Source organism: Centruroides vittatus, unplaced genomic scaffold (assembly GCF_030686945.1).
Source record: "Centruroides vittatus isolate TY-2023 unplaced genomic scaffold, ASM3068694v2 scaffold_435, whole genome shotgun sequence".
In the NCBI taxonomy this organism is placed as follows: Eukaryota; Metazoa; Arthropoda; class Arachnida; order Scorpiones; family Buthidae; genus Centruroides; species Centruroides vittatus.
In genome coordinates this window covers 4,140,106-4,165,584 of record NW_027122708.1, presented here as the reverse complement: position 1 = coordinate 4,165,584, position 25,479 = coordinate 4,140,106, and the positions used below count along the sequence as shown (strand labels likewise).

General features: G+C 27.3%; 1 protein-coding gene across 2 annotated transcripts in view; it reads left to right on the top strand.

The window, feature by feature from the left end:
- LOC136989034 (ATP-binding cassette sub-family C member 12-like) overlaps positions 1-25,479 on the top strand; it is a 91,409-nt gene that overhangs the window by 43,953 nt on the left and 21,977 nt on the right. The window contains exons 12-20 of one of the 2 annotated variants that reach the window (XM_067287080.1): positions 649-799; positions 4,698-4,807; positions 5,590-5,661; positions 5,983-6,107; positions 9,162-9,234; positions 14,184-14,387; positions 17,800-17,965; positions 21,465-21,584; positions 22,605-22,786. In XM_067287080.1, the coding sequence (XP_067143181.1) occupies positions 649-799; positions 4,698-4,807; positions 5,590-5,661; positions 5,983-6,107; positions 9,162-9,234; positions 14,184-14,387; positions 17,800-17,965; positions 21,465-21,584; positions 22,605-22,786 (1,203 nt within the window). Of the gene's footprint in view, positions 1-648; positions 800-4,697; positions 4,808-5,589; positions 5,662-5,982; positions 6,108-9,161; positions 9,239-14,183; positions 14,388-17,799; positions 17,966-21,464; positions 21,585-22,604; positions 22,787-25,479 lie in introns of both variants that reach the window. The other variant, XM_067287081.1, reaches the window with a different exon arrangement.

Here is a 25,479-nt window from a genome sequence, read left to right as displayed (position 1 = left end):
AGTCTTCAATTCAGTCATATCCAATCACCAGGAACAAAAACAGTCTTCCTTTGCAGAGATGACCTTTTATTAAACACTGCTGTCACTGTTTTAATTGAAATTATGTATATTTTTAATTATTGGCTTATTGTCAGTGAATGTTTTAACTGTTTTACTGTAAAACAGTTAAAACATTATGTAAAACTTTCACATAATTTTATAGAGACATGGTTACTAATAAAAAGATTCTCTCTTCAAAGGAAGACTATTTTATTCCTGGTGATTGGATGTGATGGAATTAAAGGCAATTTAGTTTCTTCAATACAACCTTTTCAATTTAAAAATATATAAATTATTCAGTTTAATAATGTTTTTATTTATTCATTAGTCATTTATGTTGCATATTATGGCATAAAATTTTCATTATTATTATTATTATTAAAAAATTAGGGCAGATAAGCAAACAGTTTGTTTCAGACTTTTATTCTAGAATAAATAAAATTTTAGAAATATTCATTTAGCTTGTAGTTTGACATAGAAATCTTATATGCATTTCATTAATTTAGTAATTTTAATATTAATTTTTAAAAATATATGATAATTTACTAATATTAAAATAAAGATTAAATCTTTTTTAAATAGTTTTTAATCAGTTTGTATCTTCTTTAGAAAATTTTTTTGTTGCATGATCGAGAAAATTACACCACATTACCAGTGAATCCAGAGCATGCTGTATATATATCAAATGCTACATTGACTTGGGATAATGAAATATCTCTAACTGGAAAAGACTCTGAATCTAATAATATAAATTTAAAAGGTATATTGAATATTATATGAAATTAATTTTAATAAATAGATTATGATGATAAATACAGGGTCTTCCAAAATGAATGATGCCATTTCAAATTACTGTAATTATGTTAATCCGAGAAGTATGTAATGTACACCAATTGATAGAATAACTTTCTGAGTTTCATCTCCCATCTTCCTTCAAATGTCTTGTTACCTACTGCCTCTAAGATGCACCATAAATGAAAATGATGACCCCACAATAGAGAAGACATTTTGAGTTTTGCAGTTTGCAAATTTGGAATCATTTTGTGTTTTGAAATTGTCAATATCATTAAAGAATGTTGTGTTACATTGTGGATCACTTTGAACTTGTCTGCAAAACTCATGTTGTGCAATGATGAGTGACTCTGTAAACTACAGAACACAAAATGCCTTCTCTGTTACATAGTTACCTTTCTTGTTTATGGTGTGTCCTAGAGACAGTAGATAAGAAGACATTTGTAGATGGTTAATGAAACTTGGGCAGTTTTTCTATTGATTGTTTCAGAAGAATACAAAATGCCTTCTCTATTGTGGAGGTCACCATTTTTATTTATGGTGCATTCTAGAGGCAACAAGACTAGTAGGTAACAAGACATTTGAATGCATATGAGAGTTGAAACTCAGAAAGTTGCTCTATCAATTGTGTACATTGCATACTTCTTGGATAATAATTGCCATTTTAAATTACTGTAATTATGTTGTCATTCATTTTCAAAGACCTGCATTATTAAATAAATAATATTGTGATAGGAATAATTGTATAGTCAAATATGTTGAAAGTTATTACTGTAAGTGTAAAATGTAAACTTGAAAATTGCAGTATTTTATTCAATGCAATTTATTTTGCATATTTCATTTTGAAATGCAAAGATATTGCATCATTACTTTAGATAGAAACTGACAGACTTTATCCATTTTAATGATTTAAAATGTGTATAAAATTTATCAAAGTCTATTGTAATATGAAGATTGAGATTGATAAGTAAGGTCTCAGATAAAAATAGATTTTAAAAAATGTACCATTATAAATAGTAATTATGTTGAAAAATGAGTGTGTGTGATTAAAATAAATAATTTTTACTATTTTTTGAAATAAGTCATATTATTCTACCTCTTCCCAAACTAATTTTATAAAAGTAGAGACTTTATTTGTCATTCAACTTTTGTATGTTAGAAATTTGCATAATTTATTAAATTATTAAATAAATTTATATTTCATCTAAAATTAGTAAGTTCTGTATTACAATAATTTTTAAATTGAAAAACTACAATATATAAATTGCATAAATAAACAGCTCATAAAATTGGATGTAGCTTAAAAATACACACACCAACATCACAAATCCAGCAACAAATACTTTAATAGACAAATGTTTTCAGCTATCTTAAAATGGTTGTCTTCAGAATTAGAGTAGATGCTATTGGTTGCAACAGAATCTATGTTCTTTTTATTTAAAATCTGGTTTGCTGTCATGGTATTTAGGGTACCCACTAGGGGTCCTGTTATCATAAGAAATCCCTCCCCAGACCATGATGTCTAGGGTTAAACTGGTATATTGACAATGGATGCTACTTGCCAGCAGATATTCTTCAGGCCTCTTCTTGATCCATGTAAATCCATCAATGATACCAAGGCAGAAACTGCTCTTGTCTGTGAATACTACATAATTCCATTCCTCTCTCCAATGGGCTCGTGTGTGACACCATTGAAGGTTCATCTGACAGTGGACAGGAGTGAGATGCCAATATGCCACAGGACACCTGGAGCAAAGGGTACATTCCAATAGACTATTCTGAACAGACACTGAATGCCACTGCTGCTTGAATTTCTGCCTCAGGTTCTCTCCAGTCGACCAGGGAATCCTGCTTATGTGCTAATCTTCTCTCCTTCCAGTGGCCCAGGAGGGTCCAGACACTGGTCTTCTGGTAGCAGTGTCTTCCCTGGACCATTGTTGCCATCAGTTACACAAAATGGACATGTCTTGATCCATTCTTTTCATGATCTCACAAAATGAAAATCCATTCTCTTGTGGCCTACCATGTGGTCCTGTTAAAACTGGGTTAATTGTTGATATGGAATTTGTTGTTGCTTTTTAAGCATTCTGTACATTGTAAATAATGTTACTACAGCTTTTCACAGTGATACTGTAATCACATGTGAAGCTTATAATCAGCTTCACATGTGTCTATTGGAAACTCCTAATTTGCATTTGCTATGCCACTGTACATGCATCTTGTGGTTTGTGATTTTGAAGCTGGTGTCATTGTAATAAATTATGTAGATAAATATTCTGTGTAATTTTCATTCACCTATTATAACTTCTTGATGTTGAAATTTCCATTTCCAGCAGTGTAAAATTACATTGCCAAAGCCCCAGAGGCTACATATTAGGACTTTGTGGGATGCTCATGACTGATCTACACAGTATTGTGTTAACATTATTAAAGAGAAATATACAAAATAAAAATAAATGAAATGCCAATTAAAGAAATGTCTTAAAATACAAATTTTTTGAATGGTATTTAACAAAACATTCAAATAGGAAAATTTGTATTATTCATTTTATTTTTTTAAACAAGTATATGTCCTGTTTAATATATAAATTATTGTCATAATAAAAAGAAATTGTTTGGAATCATAGCAAATTTGTAGAATGCATTTGTTCATGATGTCACCATTACTGAAGGGTTGTCCTAAAGAGTTAATAGAAATTAATTAAAGATGACATTAATTAAATCAACTCATGATAGAAATTAATCAACTTGTGTGTAGTGGAAATTAATCAAAGATGACAATTAAATCAAAATTAAAACAATTATTGTTTTAATTTTGATTTAATTTTCTAATTTTGTATCAGTTATTTTTGTTTTGAAATCTTCAGTTCATTGATGATAGTTTTTGTAGTGTATGAATATGAGTTAATTGTCATCGTCCTAATCATTTATTTTTCATAGGGAGAATTGTTTCTAATCTTAATGACTGCTAAAATAGAATTATAAGATTTGTTTTGTATTCTGCTTTCTTCAGATTGATAGTTTCATGATAGAAGATATATCTGAAGACAGAATGCAGGACATTTTGAAAATATGTATCTGTTTTTTTATCAGAACTTTAATAATGACTATTTACTGAATATTTTCAATTTTTAAATTATTTTTGCCAGATGGTGATTAAGTTTAAATATGGGCATGTATGTAATGTGATTTGATTATTTAGGCAAAATACGGTAGAATCCACTTAGTGATTATTTTGGGGCTTTCCCTATATTAATGATGATTGAATAAGAATATTAAGTAAAGAAAATAAGTAAAGATAAAATTAATGGAAGTTCTGATCTTATTGACTATACATTAAAGGAATGTCTTAAAACAATTTTATAATTAATAAACACAAATTCATCCAATGCTATTTGCCTGCTTTTTTTTTTTTTGCATTATTATCTTTGACAATATCTAGTATATAATTGAAGTAAGAAATTTCTACAATTTAAAATTCTTTACTACAAGCAAATAATTAAAATGATTAAAGTTGAATACTGAAAGCACTGGTTAAGACTGATAACAACAACTGATAATGATTGAAAGTTGACAGCCACTTACTGAGACTACTAGCTTGAAAAGAAGCTTAGAAAAGCCTATTTACAGAAGCTAATGATAAGTATAACCAAAATTTTGGTTACAATAAATAATAAATTTTATTGGTATATTTTGGGTCTTGCTAATTCTGGTAACATTAAATGACTGATCACAATAAGCAGATTCTACTGTATATAGTTTTTAATATTGGGGAAAGTGCTTTTGATTTGTAATGTGTTGTTCTAAATTATATTTGTTTTAATTATTTTAAAAAATTAATAATAAAAATTTGTTTTTTTACTTAGTAATTGATGTAGAAAATTCTTTGAAAGATGAAGTATCTCCTAATACAGCTCTAGTTACTCCAGTTGCTCCAACTCATGTACTTAGAAACATTTCATTAATTATTCCAAAAGTATGTGTGAATTTTAAATACTTATGCTGTTACAATAAAATGAAAAAGTATTTTAAAAAGTAATAACTAATTATTCTTATTTCAATTGTACTGATTATATTTAAAATTGAAGTTAGCTGTTATAAAAATTATACTAATTGAATAAATTTTTTAAAGTATTATAATAAATTAGATTTCATTATTAAATGTTTAATAATTTATCTGCATTCTGTTCTAATCATATACACTTTAAATAATTTGTTGTATGTACATAGACAAAAATATTAATGCATGTTGCAAGTTACTAAACAATAAAACATCAGAATACAGTTTTTTACATTTTATGGTTCATTTTTGTTATCCATAAATACATTAGGGATTATTTTGAAACTGTTGGGTATTGTGGACAATTTAAAGCTATCACAGGCTATTAAATTACATGTAATATATCATAAGTTTTTATTTATGCAATTAATAACACTGTAAGTGGAAATAAGCAAGTAAAAAATAATAATGAGATGAAATAACTAAATAGATTTAGACTATTTGTATTAAAATCCTTTGAGCATAGAAGCAAGTAGTGAACACTTATTTACTTACTCAAACATTTTAAATATATATAAATGCCATTTTCAATACCATATTTTTGAAAGAATTTGAATAATTTTAAATGAAATTATACATTATATGGAATAAAATTGCTTTTAGTATAATTGATGATATTAATATTCATTATTCAAGTTAATATCAAATTAAGCATACATTTTAATTTTTATTATTAATTTAATTTTGTTTTAATGTAGGGAAAATTAATAGGTATTTGTGGATCTGTTGGAAGTGGAAAATCATCATTACTTTTATCTCTTCTTGGACAGGTAGTATTTTATTTTTATTACTGAAAGCTATGTGATAATATTGTTAAGAGATTGTGTAATTGATATGGTCTACAATATTTATAAGAATAATGGTTAAAATCTGCCACAGCTATGTAGTTGATACAAATGTCTTTGAGAACTTCTACGGAATATAATGTTTTTAAAATAGGTATCTACTAGTAAATTTAATTAAATAAAATTTTTTTATTTTTATTAGTCTGAAGGAGATTTAATTTTATATTTTTCTATATACTTAATAAAAAATATACAGAATATCATTCAAATTAATGTATAAAATATTATCTTAATTATTTCTTACAGATGAAATTAATACATGGTCAAGTTGCTGTTCGAGGATCCTGTGCCTATGTTCCACAACAATCATGGATATTACAGACATCTCTTCGTGAAAACATTCTTTTTGGTCATCCTTTTAATTCTAAGCGGTTAGTAATAGGTTTTATTAAGAGATAATACTTTCATGTATGTTTATTATTATGACATTTTGCAAATTAAAACAAATACTTTCTATGCATATCAGTCCTTTTATCATTTCCTTTTTTCCAGCAAGAAATCTGCTTTATTTATCTGTCTCTGCTTTCTGCTACAATGAATGTTAACAAAATCTGTACATCTGTTTACATCGAAACTTCTTTTAAATATTTAGAAGTATGTGTATATAAATTTATCATTAGTGCTATTTATTTTAATTCCTATTTGTTTTTAAATGATTATTACTATAATATTCACACATGGAACTCTATTTATAATGTTAGTCTCTTTTTATCAGTTATTTGGATAAAGTAGTTTATTTGTTTAGATTATTTCCCTTATTTTTAAATAATAAATTTAGAAAGATTAGTAATCTTTGTTTCTATATAAAACTATAAAAACCTACAATCTGGACTTCATACTGTTTTCTATAATTCAAGTATAGTTTAACTAAAGTTATACTTAAATTATTATAAATTTTTTTATGGATTGCTATTAACTTAGCTTTTTAAAATGATTTAAACTGATATTTAAAAAAATAAATGAAATTTTACAATTTTGATTTTTTGTTTTGTGATAATTGAAAAAAAATCTGTATTTGCCTAGAGATATTTTGGATGTTTTTAGACAGTTTTGATGTAAATTGTGTTTTTCTTACTTATTAAATTATTCTTTGTGTTTGCAAAAGTTTCTTAAAAAATTAAAATTTTTTTAACATAAACTAATGCTAAAATTACATAGAGTAATAAAAGAAACAGAGCTTGTTAATTATTTATTAGATTCTTTTTTATAATGAATTTTAGTTAAATAAACATTTTCTGAATTTTGTTCCACTGTTTTTGTGCATATTAAGCATTGTCTTGAGTCTAACGTGAAATTGTCATACTGTATTTAGGTCAGTGATCTATGGAGAATTATCACTTTTTAAAATAAAATAATAATAATAATAATAATTTGCCAAAAGCAGATACTCGTATATATATATATATATATTTTTTCATTATTTCATTATAATAAAAATGACTTGAATTTAATTATAATAAATTAAGAAGATGTTTGTTTTAATAAATATTTACATCAAATTGTGAAATGAAGTGAATATATATGAAATAAGAATTTAGTTTACTAAGTAACTTATTTAAATTCTGCTATATATCATTAAATATTTTAAATTTAATATAAGCAAATTTTTCATTTTAATTGATTGTGTGTGTAAAGTTTTTGTTTTATTGTAAATAATGTTAATGTAATATCTTCAAATTGTCAAATTTAATAATTTCAAATTCATAAAGAAAATTTTAACATTATAATTTAAATATATTTATTATTAATTTTAAATATTGATTTGAATTTTTAGCTTATTGCATTAAGTTTCTAATACATATATACAAAGTTTTTCAAAAGTACATATATCATAGCAGATTGTGCGGAGAAGCATGTAGACAGAGTATTGGACACTAAATCACTATTTCAACTAATGTAGGCCTAACTGCATAGTTCTGTAACTAACTGGTATGTTGTAAGGATTGAACTTGTTTTTCTTAATACTCAATATGCAGATGATAGCAAAAATAAGTCATATTACTGGTTTTTTATTGTAATTTTTAGTTTTATTTAAATAAAACATAGCAATAATAATAAACTGGTAAATATTTCATATATTAAATAGAACAAGTTCAATCCTCACAACATACCTAGTTGTGAGTTACAGAACTGTGCAGTAGGGCTACATTGAAAGTGATTTGATGATGCATATTAATTATTGTGCAATTAATTTCCATTTGATAGTAATTTGCAGATCCAAAATTATGTAGCATATAACCAGTACACTATACAGGTACTCCTCACTTTACGACCAAGTTCCGTTCCGATGACTACGTCGTTAAGCGAATTGGTCGATAAGTGAGGAGCATGTGCCGGGAATATAGGATCGTTATAAAATTATACAAATTATGCAACAAACTTCAAATTTATTCATAAAAAGACATGCATATGTACATATTATCATTTGTCAGAATGAAACTGACTGAAAAAGCGGATAGCAAGCCTATTATAATACGCTTAGTGTGCATGTCACCATTCGCCACTGACCGACACTCAAGCTGAGGAAAGGGATTCCCCGAATTGCAGGTTGAAACTCGATTGGTCGTAAGTGCGAGTGGTCGTTAAGCAGATAGGTCGTAAGGTGAGGAGTACCTGTACACTGATCTCTGACACTTTGTCTGTAAGCTTCTCTTCATAATCTACTAGGGTATGTTAATTTTGAAACTGTGTGTGTATGTATACTGTATAAACAAAGCCTAAATTCAATAATAATATAATAAAAATATTCCTTGTTAAATAAAATTCTTAATCTCTTCAATTCAATACAGAAATTTCTTGATCTTTATATAATTGACATCATCTATAAACCTCTAATAAAATTTTAAAATGCTATTTTTATAGTTGAAAACATTGATCTTTTGAAAAGTTGATTATGATCATGATATATTTAAGTGTATAAATTAATACAGAAATTTTGTAATTATATACCAAAATAAGCATACTAAAACATACTATAATGCTACATGAATTTATTACTAAATTTAAAAAATACATTAATGTATGACTGTAGTAATATATTTGTGGTGTAGAAATTTAAGGTTTTATTTTGAATTTTCAGGTGTTTGATATGTTAATAATAGGTTGTGTTAGAATTATATTAGATAAGTGTTATATTAATTTGTTTAAAAATTTTGTTCTTATTCAAATTATTAGAGAGTTAGAAATAAAAGATGCATATTTTTGACTTTTCTTAAGTTTCAAATTTGTTTTATTTGTAGAATTTTTATATTGTTTTAGAGATTATAAGAATTGAAAACATTTTTCATTTAAACAACTCTAGTAATTTATACCTAGCCTGTGTTTTATTGATAGCTATTAATGGACTGATCAAGATTTGAAAATTTTCTTAATAATTTTGATGTTTTTTGAAATTGTTTGTTATATTTAATGAAATTATGTTTTAGGTATTATGAAGCAATTTATTGCTGTGGATTAACTGAAGATGTAGCTCATTTACCATGTGGAGATCAAACTGAAGCAAGTATTTATTTATAAATTGAATAAAATATTTTCAATAGTAATTTATCTTGGACTCATTTGTCATAAGTCATTCTTATTTAGAATTATGCTTTGATATAAAATAAACTTATTTTGATTGAATTTAATAAATGAATGACTTACTTTATAAATTGACAATTATATTCTAAATATTTCATAAGTGAAAAGTTAATTCATTTCTTTTGACAACTCTTCATCAGTTATAACTCAATTATAACAAGTTGTAACTGAAGTCATTCAGTTACTCTGTGCTTGGGCTCTGAACCCAGCACAGAGCCCAAACAGTTGAAATTTGGTACACAGGATATGTCACAAGAACGTTTAAAAGGGATTTTTCGAAATTCCCTACGGGGGAGAGAGAAAGAATTAAAGCTTATCCTAAAGAACTCAGCTTCTAAAGTAAAGTTGGTAAAATTACTCTTTAATATAAAAAGATTATAAATTTGTTCTGTGTCGTGTAATAATTATTTGTTCACAATATAAGGATTCTAAGTACAGTAATACCCCGAACTTACGCGTTAGGTGGGACCGGGAGATAACCGCGTAAGTTGAATTCACGTAAGTCAGGGTATAATTTCACATATAAATACATACAAATTATTTTTAATTGGGGTCGGAGACTAAAGAAATCAATAAGTTAGAAAAACATGTTTAATAAAATCTTAGATAATACATATGTATAACAAATTATATTATTAAAATCGTAAACTGAGGTTATTTTGATGTAGAAGGCTTCATAAAATCTAACAAATTCATCTGACAGCTCAAAGATTTTTTTCTCCTGCAAAATTTCCTCGTAGCATGCTAATAATTTTTTATTTCTCGTTTTGTAGAAGAAATGAGCTCTTCGTTGGAGTCTATATTTTCTAAAATTTGTAACCCCTTTTCAATTGAACTGAGGCCTTCTGTCAAGTTTTCACAGCTTCGAGAATTTTTTCTTTACCTTTTATAATTGTTCTGACCGTCGATTCCAGTAGATCAAACTTCTTTCCAATTCACAAATTTTCATTTTTGTGTCGAAGTCTTTAATAATGTTAACTTTACACTCCAAAGATAAAGTTTTTCTTTTCTTGTTTGATGCAGAAGAATCAGTTCTACTTCGTTTAGATGACATAGTACAGTCTCTCAAGTCTCCGTAGATATAACAAATGCAGAAATAAATAACACAAAATAAATTGTAGCTATGTGTCAATTCTGCGCGACATGTCTGAATATGTAAGCTGAACGATAGTGTGGGGAGTGAGTAATCAAAAGTTGCGTGGCGCTCAAACAAAAGACGAATCGACGAGATTTGAAAATCGTGTAACTCTGGGTTCGCGTAAGTCAGGGTAGCGTAAGTCGCGATATTACTGTATTTATTTTCTTTTCTTTCCTTTTTTTTAGAAAAGTAAAGATATTTCACTCAGTATCTTATGAGAAAATTTTATCATATAGTTGAGATTTAAAGTTGTATGAAAATTTTGATAGATTATTGTTTAATATTATTTTTAAATTATTTAATTTTTCAAAGAAAAAACAATAAATAAATCCAAAAGAAAAAAAGTGATAGTATTAACAGTTTTTAAACTGGTTATTTCCGTATTTTATCTCACTTTTCATGATGAATAAGTTAAATTACATGTTTACTTTTTATTGCGTTTGCACTCAACAATTATCTAGATAGAACATATAATTCAATTTGATTTCTTTTAATGAAAAAAATTTTGACTTTTGACTTGATTTCATTTTTTTTCTAACATCATTAGCTCTTTATGCTACTGTATTTTTAGTGTCTTTAAACATTAGAAAATATAACATGTGTAAAAAAATTATACATATACTTGAAATTTGTGTGTAATTCACACAATGTTTATTTATACCAATTTAACAATTGATCAGCTCCTTATTATAAGTAGTTACTCACAAATACATCATATTCATAAATAATAATCAATTTCTGAGTGATGAATTAATATAAAAATTACAACCAAATCTGCTGTAAAATAATTTTACATATAGTGTGTGTATTACATCATATAATTCAATGTGCTTCATAAGAAATATGAAAATTAAAATGTGCATCATTTATTTTTTCCATCATAATCAATATATATTATAAAAGTAAGTGTACAATGTGCGTGCCGCTTAAACTCAAAAACGAGTCCCGGTACGATCAAGGGAATTATATGGTGTGGTAGCCCTCTATCCCCCATCTATGAAGAAGGTTCCCGTTTTTACCTGAAGAGCGTGCTGTTGAAGATATAAGGGCTGGAAGTTTTGCCCTCTAGAAATTTCTAGAACAGTCCAGAACATTCGAGAGCATTCCACAACATTCCAGAATGTTCCGGGATGTTCCCAAACGTTCCAGAACATCTCAGATCATTGTGAAACATTCCAGAACATACTCGAATACTCTTGAATGTTCTGAACCCAGCACAGAGCCCAAACAGTTGAAATTTGGTACACAGGATATGTCACGAGAACGTTTAAAAGGGATTTTTCGAAATTCCCTACGGGGGGGAGAGAAAGAATTAAAGCTTATCCTAAAGAACTCAGCTTCTATTGTACTATTTTAGATGCAATTTTTTGTTTTTAACTGCATTTTAGTAGAGTACCACGTGGGGATGAAAGAAGTTTATTCCTTAACAATGGAAGTATTAAGAGAAAGCGATGTGCAAGATTTATAGGTGCAGATGTGGTTTTTTTGTGGGAAATCGATCATATTTTTGGACCCATCTAAAAATTCTCTAATTAGTCTGGAAACGGGGACCTAATTCTTGCATTCTGTGAAAATGGGTAAGATTGGCTATAATGTAATCATTTTAATCTTTGCTATCGTTACTTTTTGCCCGAGCAACGCCGGGCTTATCTGCTAGTAATTGAGTAATTCTGACTTAAGTTTTTACAAAATGCCACAAGGAAAAGAATTGAGTGAAAAAGAAATGGAAAAAATCTTTGTGTCATGGACAAGGAAAATGTTGTAGACAGATTGCAACACTTCAGAAATGATTTATTGGAGCAATTCAAAATGTTATTTAAAAAGATGACCAATATGGGATAAATAAATAATTTGCTTGGAAACAAGCTCTAAGTGAAAGAAGGATAAAATTTTTCCATCCTGCCACCTTACAAGGAATGTCTACATATGCCATTGCTGCTAGTTGTCACTGAAAGTATTGCATGCAACAGTAGCTAATGTTTTGAATAATAATGATATTGCCTATGTTTAACTCAAGGAAAAACTTAAGCTTACAAATGACCTCAAACAAAATAGACTAGAATGGACAAAATCAGTAATGAATTGGATTGACAAATGGAAAAATGTGATGTTTTCAGATGAAAAAAACTTTAATCTGGAGGGACCAGATGGTAATACAGATGTCCCTTGTATAACACTGCTTTCCTACAACACTGTTCGAGAATTGGAGACATTCCTCGTATTAATTGTCAAAATTTTTTAAGTGTAAACACTGTTATTTGATATATTTTTTTTTAAAATTCAAGCAATTGTTATAATTACAAGCATGATGTTGAAAATATGTAAGGGCATTTCTCATTTCTTTCAACTTTATAGGGGGAGCAATTTAAAGAAAAAGGACTTTTTATTTTCTTTGTAAATAAGAAACTATTGAGTATAAAGCACTGCTTTTTTCAAGTTTTCATTTACCGTACTTGGTAAACACACGAGATTATTGCTGGCTTCATTATCATTATTTTGGAGCCTTATTTTGAGATACACTTTTATGTTTTGCTAATAATAGAAAGCTCTTTGCTAATTTAATGAGATATGCCTTTTATAATTAAGACCTACCTACAATTAAAACAAAAATATACATAAATTAAATCAATTATGTTTCAGATAAAATGAATTTCAGGTATATTATGTATGCTTTTTTAAGTTTTATAAAGCATACATTTAGGTGCAACTGATGCATACAGGTTGCTCCTGGGTCAGTTGGGCATGTCAAATGTGTTTTTGAAAGTTTCATTTGGGACATTTTGAACTAAAGGATACAAAATGTATAGAGTTCCCAAAAATTGTTGAAGAGAAATTTCAAAAAGAAATTGTTAAAAATTGACGAATAACAATGCATGAACTTGCAACAAATCTGTGTGTCACCGACATGATTGTGTTCTGCATGCATAAGTGAAAAAAACAAATTGGATTGAGTATAATTTTGTGTGACAAAGGTAGGCAGCTCCAAGGTTTAATTTTATTTTTAAATTTGTTATTCATTTTATCATAGAAACTTTTTCATGGATGATGAAATAAAAATAAAAATATTGTTGTTAATTGAAAATTTGTTCTAGCGGGTGGTGTTTGTTTGGTCAAATACCAAGGTACTGCTGTATTTAATTAATGTGATTTTGATATACACGGTAGCATTGAGGAATCAATTAATTGTGTTAATCAAGGGATACCTGTATTTTGAAACGGTAAATGGTTTAGGGCTTCATGTGTTTGAATTATGCTGTTTTTGCATCTTATAAGCTTGAAAACTTAAAAATTGACTTTGTGTCTATGGAGACATTTAATTAAGGAAACTAGAACTATAAAATATCAAATAATCAGTCAAATCTGCCTGAACCCATTTCCCATAAGATATGGTGGTCCTTTCTAAAGATTACTAACGGATTGAACCTTTTCATTTATAACCTTGAACCTTGGTAACATTGTGGCGAATTTTTTTATTGAATGTTCTTTCTTAATTTGTAGTTTAGAAATAGTTAGTTCAAAGAACACATATTTAGAAATACTTAGAAATAGGCATACTTAGAAATTGTCATTGATTGAAGTGAGGCCCAAGTTTTGAACCTTGATGTAAATTGTGTATGATAATTCAAATTTGTTCTTTTCAAAATTATTTTTTAAAAGAGGTTCTACTGTAATAATTATTTTTTAATATATTAGTTAAATTAATATTTATATTAAAACATTACTTTATTAGATAGGAGATCATGGAGCAAATTTAAGTGGAGGACAAAAACAGAGAATATGTCTTGCAAGAGCTCTGTATGCAGACAAAGAAGTCTATATTCTTGATGATCCATTATCAGCTGTTGACTATCTTGTTGGACGTCATGTTTTTCAACATTGCTTAAAAGGAGCTTTGAGAGGGAAAAGTATTTTATTTGTCACTCATCAAGTTCAGGTAAAATTTGATTTCTACACAAACTTTTATCTGTCTCTAAATCCTGAAAAAATTTCTCTATAGAGAAATTTTGTTATAATACTTTTTGTTAAATACAGTATTATTTTAACATAATTTTTCTGTTATTTTTTATAATTTAAATATACAAGGTGTCCCATAAATTTGTAAATAGTTTAAAAATTCATAAAAGTTGAAAGAATTGGTATATTTGAATGCAATTTGCATAAAATTTCTCACAAAGGGGGATTTTTTTGGGTAGAGAGAGAGAAAATAGTTCAAATTTTTGTCAATAGGAGCATGAATGTAAGAAAATAGCTAGAATTGTGCAAATCTGAGTCTTATAAAATGCAGGGTGTACAATTAACAGCTCATTTCTGAATTTTCCTTTCTGAATTGAACGGTTGAAAATGTTCGTTTAGATTGAATTTTTGCTGATTTTGTTTGGTAATTACGTATTTATTTTATTATCTTAATAAATTCAATATTTCACGGCTTAACCTTAAATCAGCAAGCCTCCTCCATGATTTCAGATGATTCACTGAGTTGAATGCAGCCCGGAAATCCACAAAACAAGTATATACTTTGTCATTTTTTGACTAGCCTTTTAATGAATTTCACAAAACAAAAATATGGTCCACTGTGGAATACCCTTGACAGAAACCTGCTTGCATCTCTGACAGAATATGCATACTCTCTGCCTAAAACAACAGCCTTGTACATAGGATCATTGAAAAGATTTTGCTAACAGTGTTTAACAATGTGATTCCTCTGTAATTGCCTGTATTGTTTACATCTCCTGATTTAAAAATGGGGAATATTCTTGCCATTTTCCAGCCGTCAGGGTAAATTCTGGTTACCAGGACTTCATTAAAAATATCCAGCAGCTTCTGTCGCAATCACTCGTCTACCAGTTTCCAACATTCCATTGGAATACCATCATGGCCAGCTGCTTTACTTGACCTTGCTTCACTCAGAGCAATATGTACTTCTTCAAGAGAAATATGCCTGTCAAGATAACTTACAAATATCATTTCTGAACAAACAATTTCCTTATCTAGATTATCACTAAACAATAAACTATTAAAGTGCATAAGCAACTCAGTTTTAATCTCCTCTGGAATACGGAATTTACTTCTACCTTCTAATTTATGAATACATTCCCAAAACTTTTGACTTGACTTATGCTTTGAAAGCAGTTGATTAAAATTGGTCAAATATTCCTGTTTCTTACTTTTACAAAGCGCACTGAAATTTTGCTTCGATAATAAATATTCTTCCAATCTCCAATCCTCTCCAAGTCTCCTCCATTTCCTGAGCTTATTTTTCACATTAACCTTTTGTTCTAAGCACTCATCATCAAACCACTCTGAATTATACATGGAGAAATGTTTAACTCCTTTTTCTCTGTGTCTAAATTTCTCCATTATACCAAACACCATGACAGTAAGTTCATTTACTTTGCTCATCAAATTGCCTGTCCCAACCTTGTATTCCACTTACAAACGCATCCTGCCATTCCTTATTCCATCGTCTATTAAACTGGATCAATTGTCTAGTATAGCCCTTTTTTCCAACCCTTTGCCAGAAACTTCAAGTTACAGCATCATACGATCAGATTCAATACACTTGTCTATACTAAAATACAACATTTCTCAGTTGCCAGACCGTTTAAACACAAATAATCAATTACACTTTTACCCAAATGTGAGATAAAAGTATATTTTCCCTGTACATCCTCCTTAACTCTACCATTCACAATCATCAAACTTTTTGTTTGACATAATTCCACTAACTTCAGATCTATCTTGTTGATACATTTGTCTTTCGAGCTCCGATGAACACTATAATCCAATAAGGGGAAAACACTACCTCCCCACTCCATTTCATTCAAAGTTCCAATTCTGCCATTAAAATCACCCAATAAATATATTTCTTCATTTTGAAAAGAATCAAACAATGACTCAAGTAACTTATAACATTTAACATAAACTTCTACTCTAATATAAACAAAAATTAACTTAATACTTTTCCAATGTACCTCAAATAACCAATCTTCAAAGGGATGAACCACCACATCTTTTAATTCTTTATCAATCATCAGTGCCATCCCACCTCTTTTTCACGCTTTGTCAGATATACTAGTAGCGTTAATCTTATAAAATTTGTATGCATTACTTATATCTGTCGATGGCTTTCTTGAATCCAATTCACCTAACCATGTTTCCATCCAACAAGAGATATGAAACTCTCTCACAATGTTCCAGTACTCCATTTCATATTCCTTCTTCCATTTATTCATGTTCCAACTGAGAACTTTTAGTGAATCATGCTTACTCCTAAAAAGAATCATTGACACAGCCATCCTTACCTTTATCCCTGCCAACCTTGTGAGAGTTTTCACTTATCACCAATTTATCACCTTTGAAATATGCAATTTTCCCCTCCTTTCTGGCCTGTTTTAAATTGTTCATCTGTTCTTTTCTTTGTACATTCAACAGAAAGGTCCTCTCTTATGTGCACTGTCTTCATCCAATCAGAAACATCCAATTTGGTACAATTACTCTTCCAACCGCTCAATATTTCTCTTTTCACTTCCATGGAAATGCAGGTAACCAAAACCATCGTATTATTTCTGGTATTTTTTGTAAGTCTAACAAAGTCAAGAAGGACATTCGATAAACTGACGACTTCCCAAATTAACTTTGATACTGTATCTAATAGGTTTTCCCTGTCATTCATCTCCACATTAAACAATACCAAATTTCTTTTCCTTAAATTACTTTCAAGTGTGTTAACTCTTTTGTTTAGAGTAGTGATAATTTGCATATTGTTATAGTCATTTCCGCAGTCGTGAACGGATTCTAATTTATTAATTCTCTTTGTCACTATATTAATCTTATCGTTCATTTCCACGAAATTGTCTTTTACTAAATGCAACTCTGTCTCTGTTTTAATTCTATAGCATCCTTCATTTCACTCAACATACCTCTTATCTCTTCTAAAAATAATTCTTGATCCAAATTCTTTCTGGTGTCTCTCACTTTAACAGCACTTCCAGTGGGACAGGATTGCAAACGTTTACCTGGTGGTGTTCTTGATAACATAGCACTCTTCTTAAAAGCTGCTTCTTTTCCTTTGGCAATATCCCAATTCACACACTCTTTAGATTTAACAAACTTATCCATAATAAAGATCAATTACCAGAACTTAGCCACAACAGGTACAACTCGACTTCAAAACGTGCCAACCAAATTTCCAGTAATTTTGAAATTGAGGTAGCATATCAAAAAGAGTTATCTAAATTTTATGATTGAGTATTAATGAAGAAAAAAACATTGATTATATTTAAAAAGCTGTATTTGATATTTTACTGTTTGAAAACTATAGTAATAAATTTTCTTTTATTTTGTAGTATCTAGAAGAATGTGATTCAATTATTTTAATGAGGAATGGTGAAATAAGTGAACGAGGTACACATGAAGAATTATTAACAAGTAATAGTGAATATTCAGTATTAATTCAAATGTTATCAAAAAATAAAGAAAAGTTATTGGAAGAAAATGAAAAATCAAAAGTTGGTAAGTTTAATAAAACATTTTATAAGTTTAAGCTAAATAGCATTAGATGTCTTGATTTACAATTTATGGATAACTTACACAATACAGATAACACTTAAAATTTTAAGAATTAATTATTAATATAATTAGAAGATTAGAATATGTATTGCCCTTCTAACTTAGTTCCAAATTATAAATGATTAATTTAAAAAAGTCATATTTTGGGCTAGTGTTTATATTTATTTTGTAAACACTTACAATTAATTAGCACTCTTTTCAAGTTTAAATATTCAATTTGTTCTCCAATATTACAATATTACTATTGTAATAAAAACTAAGAAATCATTAACATTTCTCATATTTGCAATTTCATACAATCAGTGAAATTTGTTGTTTCTGTATTGCATAAAATATCTTATATGTGGGTGTCCTAACTGATAATTATCTGATATGTTGTTAGTCTTTCATCCTGTTGATTTATTAGTTTTTATTTTTTATTGCTGTCTTCTGTCTAAGCTTATTCTTATTAAAGATGTATTTGTGTTTGTGTTTTACTAATATTTTTCTTACTCTATCAGTTAGAAGAATTATTTTATTTTTCTTGATTGTCAAACTGTTACTCAAAATATTTGAACAGAGAAACTTCAATTGTATTTTTGTAGAAATTAGAACAAAACAACCAAAAACCTCAATTTTACAAGAAAAAGGTCATACTCATTGCCTATGGAATTTTTTAAAGGTTTTGTTATCTAATAATAGTATAAATAAAACTATTTCTTAATGCTTCAAAGAAATTACTTTGGAGAAAACAAAATTTAATTTTTGAATATGATGGCAAAACAATTAACATTTTGTATTTTGATGCTTTCCAGTCAGGTTTTGATTCTAAAAATATTTTATTTTCATTACATTTTGGCTATTTTACTTCTTTTTATAAATATTTAGGCTAGATAAATGTTTCTTATATTTTCTTCATGCCATCAACATCTGCTGTAATAACAGACTTATTGTACACAGGATAGGAATTATCACCTGTATTATTAATTTTACAGTTAAATAAATTTAACTGTAATTGTGCTAATGCACATGTGTATGTAGGAGAAACTGGTAGGGAACTTAAAATTAGAATAAAAGAACATATTGCAGCAATAAAATACAATAACCAATCCTCTGTAGTAGTAGAACATTGCAACTGTAACAATTGAAAAATAGTTAAAGATTTCGTAAAAATAATTAAAAAACAAAAAAATAGTTTTAAAAGAAGCTCTATGAACATATGGAAATTATAAAGTTAAAAGAAATAGAAAAAATTAATAACAATGGTCTACAAATACATAGTTCTTGGCACCCAATTTTAAACACCAGAGGGGACATGCAATTAATTACAAATTAGGAAAAAACAAGGGTGAAAGGAGTGGGGCTGTAAAAAGTTCTTTGGAACTGGAGATGGTTAAAAGTTGAAAAATGTAATTCTAGTGGTGTTAACATCTGTTGTATACTAAAAAAATTTGTGGCTTTTTTTCAAAAACAGATAAGGTAGTCATTATCAAAAAGTGTAAGTGGAATTCTTATCTACATATATTCATTTGTTTAAAAGATGTACAATTGCTGAGAATGTATAACTTGAATAGGGGCTGATGAGGGACAGGTTGGTCTGAAATGCACTCCTCATATAATACAAATCAATAAATGTTGATAATTTCCTAATCAAGTGATAATAAGTCTGATATTACATCTGCTGGCCATTAATAAAACTAATAGATAAATTTTCTTTATGTAATTCTGAAAAAGACATTGACAGTTGTTGAAAACAGTTTATTTTATATATGTTAATTTGTATTTCTATATATAATGTTAATGTTTAAATTAATTTTATTTATTCTAAAATTTTAAAATTTAGTTTGTATTTTAAATTGAAATACAAAATAATTGCATATCAATTTATATTAGAAAAACTATCATTTATAGTTTAAATAAAAATAATATATGCTTCACTAAAGCCTGTCATAATGAATAATAAAATTTATAAATTTTTTTATGAATTTTCAAAAATTATTGCAGACACTGATAATGACAGTTTGCATTTTGTATGTTAGGCTGAATGGTTTATATTGGAGTGATTACGAAATAATAAGCCAAATGATTGCCATATTGAATCAGGCTATTTCAATATGGTGATTGTGTTGGCAAGAATATCATGGCACTTTCCTAGGGATATTCCAGGTGGTGTTTAGATCTTTCCATATATGAGAAGACCCTGTTCTATGTAGACCCTCTTCTTGTTTTTTTTGTACATCTACTGTATATAGTGTATATTAAACTCTATTCCAACCAAGTAGTTCCTTTTACTTTACCTCACTATCACACACTGCTCCAACTACAACAGATTGTTTGGCTTATTATTAAACAACATTGGGCTTTGAGATGCTTATAGATTATAAAATAATATGAAAAATACTTTAAATGAATTTCCACATTCATTGTTACTATAAAATGTTTTATATTTTATATTAAATTACTACAGTAATTTAATATAAAATATTTTATGAACAGATAACTTCAAAAAATGTTTTGAAGTTATCTGTTCATATCTTAGAAGTACAACATGCCACAGTGAAATTTGATCAGTTTGTATGATGTATGAATGAGGGTTATTAACAACATTCTCCTTGACATAGTTTTTGCTTTCATCACTCTTACTAGTTAGCTAAAAATGATGTTACAGTTTGCTATTTTTATTTTACTAATTTAAATAATTTCTAGAATTTACTAATTAAAATAATAAAACATAAATAATAATGTTTGCTCAAGTAAAATGAAAACAGCAAAACTATAGTAAATGTAATTTTTTTTAGTTAACTAAGAAGAGTGATGAAAACAGAAACTGTGATTAGAAGGATGTCATACAAACAAATTAAATTTTACTACAGCATATTGTACATAAAAGAATATTCATATATTTACAATAAATAATAAAATAAAAAGTAGAGAAGGAAGGAAAAAGATAGTTATTATAAGAATGAAACCATATTGCAGAATATTGTAACAAAAAAGTTATATCATCATAGAATGCCTTTTCTATGTTTGTTAGAACAGATTTTAAACCATATTAAAAAATGAAAATTTTTTCTATAACAAGTTTCATTTGCATTTGGCTAATTCGAAACATGCAATTTTATTTTCATCTTAATAATAAAAACTAGAAAAATTTTCTGACATATTTATATGAAAAGTGTAAAAGAAGACATTAATGTTGTTTTTAGACTTCTGATTGAATGTATCTTTCAATTAGAACTGAGAACAATTTCAATTAATATTTTAGATTTTAGTTTTCTTTATAAGGCTCTCCTATGACTTATAAAATATTCTGTATCACATCAACTGAAGTGGTTAAGAATTATAACATGGATTGGAGAATTGACTGTATAATTTCATTCATAAAAGAATAAATAAATGATAAAAGATAGTTTAGAAACAATAACTAAAAATACATTGTTAAATATATTTTTTGTTTTTCTAGAATTAGACTCACCCATTGTTGATCTAAAGAATTCACCATTATTAAACAATAAATCTTTTAATAAATGTGAAAATATAACTAGTTCTATGTCTGATGTGGCTGATTCTGATGCTCCTGATGGTAAGATTCTTTTTATATAAATTTAATATAATCTTGAAATTTCTTTTATATTTAATCATTTAAAAATATTTACTTTTTTATATTAAAAAATAATTAATTATATTTTTATATAAATTATAATAGACCCACAATAGTTTTTATAGATATTGTAGAATTGGCTTAATCAGGGGTAGGCAACTTATTTGTCATAGTGGTCATAGCAAGAAAATTATTGCATGTCAACTTAAATGTAAAAATTGATGGTATTTTTTATCAAGTTTTATGAAGTTTAGATGAATATCCATGCTCAGTGAGCATCTTAGCTTGCAGATTAGATTATTTTCTTTAGAAAATGATGATTTTTACGCACTTAAAAAATATGTAGAAGAGACTAAAATGTCTTCATTTTTTGCCATGTCCAATCACCAGGAACAACAATCTTTCATTGTAGAAATGACCTTTTATTAGAGGCTACGCCTCTGCAAATTATGCAAAACTGCAAAAAATGAAGACATTTTAGTTTCTTCTACATATTTTTTAAATACAAATTATATTAATTTTTTAAATATACAATAGATATCCTAATCTTAAAATATTTGCAAATAATCCCAAATTTTGATTTTGATTGAAGTAAAATAAATCTTTTATTGAAAAAATTTAGATTAGGAAATTAAAAATCACATCTGAAGTTTTATTTTTAATTATCATAAATCAAAATTCAGATAGTTTAGATTTGACATTTTAAAGATTGCATATGAATGCATTCAATACAAAATGATAACAGTTGAATCTGCATAATTTAAAATTTTGGGTGTAATGAAAAATTTTTAAAGTATTAAGAATATCAAAATTTCTTAATGATTTAACTTAAGTTTTGTTTAAAAAAGTTTTGAGTCTGTTGTTACTTTTAAATTCTTGCATATTTATTAAAAGTTAAATTTTAAAAAAGATTTTTGATTTTCTTGATTTTAGTTTGTAATGAAGAACTACATACATTTATGATTTTAAAATAAATTTATATATATAATAATAAAATTTTAGGACACATAAGTGAAAAAGAACCAAAGAATATGTCAATATCTCTTGATACCTACAAATGTTATATGAAGGCTGCAGGTGGTTATATTGTATGCTCATTAGTATTAATATGGTTTCTCTTCTATGCTGCTTTGGCTGCTTTCAGCAATTGGTGGCTTGGACATTGGCTAAAGCAAGGAAATGGAGTGAGTATGTTTATAATAATTATTGTGATTCAAAGTTTTTGATCTTATAAAATGAAATAAGTTTGTTTATATTTTTTTTAATTAGTTATTTTAATAATTTTTGTTTTAGAGCAAATTTTTATAATTCAATAAAAATTTCAGATAGTATCTCTGTTTTCATACTTTTAATAAACATTTAACATTAATATATTTTGTGGTTTAGGACAAGAACAAGAGAAATTGTTATAAATGATGTAATTCTTTTATTTACTGAACAGTTTTTTAAACTTGACACACAAAACAATGTCTTCTGCTTATTCATCACTTGATCCTCAGGAATATCCTGTGCTAGAAAAATTCAGTCTAATAGACACAAACCCCATTAGATTGATTATTTGCCTATATTTTTTCAATAATTTTTCCTTTTATAACAGAAAATTAATATGTAGTTCACATTTAAGGCGCGCATTATTTTTTAATAGTATATTTACTACGAGAATATTTGTATCTGGCAATCCATAAGCAGGAAAATTGAACACATTTTGAACTACTTTGTAGTTTGTTCTACAATGCCCAATCGATGTGTCATGCTTATTCCCAACACCCACTAATCAGTTATAACAATATTTACAATGAGAAAGCTTGTACCAGGTAGAACCAGTCAGACAATATTACATGAGTCATTTTGTAGATGGCACCAGCAGTTAGATTGCTTAATATGAGCTAGCTCGTAGTTGGCATTCAACATGTTAATTCTAAATAAAATAAACAAAACAAAGTTAACTTTTATAAAATTTTAAAATGGTAGTGAAATTTTGGATAGTGCCAAAAAATCATATATGTTATTACATAAGAATTGATGCATGTCTATGTTAAATTAGGACTAAAAAATTTATCAAAATAATTGGAATGATTAATTAAATGAAACTAAATATTAAATATCATTTAATAACAATTGTGGTTGATAATGATCATTAACTATCATTAATTCAGCTTTATAATAATCAATAACAATAGAGTATTTTTTAAAATAATGTATAGTTTTTAATGTGATAGATGTTGTTACATCTCTGATAGCCATTCATCTGTATTTGGTTATTTATAAAGAAATAAAGGCTTGACTGAATTACCAGTAAGTTGGCTGTAAAGTTCAGATTTTATATCATTCATTATAGAGAGTAGCTTTTGTAGGTGCATGTCAATGAAAATATTATTAAAGTTGCAAAAGCAAGTTTCTTTAATGAAGCAAAACTTTGAGAAATTGAGTTCTATGTTCTTAACAGTTTAATTTCAATATTTTTTAAATTATTAATCTTCTTTCTGAATTTTTGATTTCTGCTTCAGAACAAAGTTAGATTGGAACTCTATCTACATTTCAATATCGTCAGATTGCACTCAGTATCAAGTGTTGGTCATTAACAAGTTAAATTTGTCAAAATACTTCTAAAATTTATTAAAGATTCATTATTTATATTAGTCTAATAACAAACATTTTTTAATTATCTTAAATGAATTCAGTTATAAATACTGTTTATTTTTTTTTTAAATCAGATATAATACTTAAATAAAATACTGTGTTTCTTCACTTAAATCCTGAGATTCAAATAAACTCTGGTCTTTGAATAAACTTTGGGGAATAAAGGTACTGGTAAAAATAAATCTTTTGTTGGAAAGCATGGGAAACATGTTGAAGTACTCCATTATATAGGATAACGTAGTTTCGAGTGACAGGTAGGAAATTTAAATAAAATTCTACCTCTTCAAATTGTCAAGAGTCAGGCAGCAATTTTTATTCCAAGATTCATGGGAACATTTTTTGGAAATAAAATTTAAAAATAATAAATAATAATTAAATTTAATAATATCGTTTAATATTGAGCATGAAAAAGTTGCAATTGAGTTCATAAGTCAAGCTTATCAGTCAAAAGTAATTGGAAAAACTCAAATTGGAGATGTTGAGTGTGAATCAGAAGACAGTAGTCAAGATCTTGATCTCAACAATTATTAATACATAAAAGCACAAATGACAATGAAACAACCAAATCAGAAGACATTGAATTGAATTAACTATGAAAATTAATTATTTTAAATGTTGTAGTCACAACTCATAAATACAGTCAATAAATGGTTTTAATAGTTCTAAAAGTGTACAAGTAAATAATGTATTTCTTTCAATTTTTATCCACTTGTCTCCTGTTGTATGATAAACCACAGTCTTGAAAAACCCTATATTGATCTTGTATATGCATATACTGATGATACTTATATATACATATTATATAAAACTACTTTGTATTATGTAATAATATAAAGTTAAATAAGCAATAGAGAATACTTTCTTCTGTATTTTCATGTTGGAATTATCTTAAAAAGACTATTTGAATATAGAATAAAATAATCAAATATATTTAGATTTTTGAATTAACACAGAAATACAATAAAATTACATAATAGAAACAAACAATTTATATTCAGAAAAAAAAAATTAAAAAATATATATAATTCTGAATTTCTGAGAATTGTAATGTTGAAAATATAATTTTAGTATGACTCTTTTCCATCTTAAGTTTGTCATTAATTGTTAATTTCTCTCTTGTGCTCTAATATTTATTTCTTAACAACCATCTTTTATTTGCTTCTATATAATGTAACATATTGAACCCTGACCTTTTCAGAGTAATTTGATACATACTCTATGGATTTCTGTCATTAAC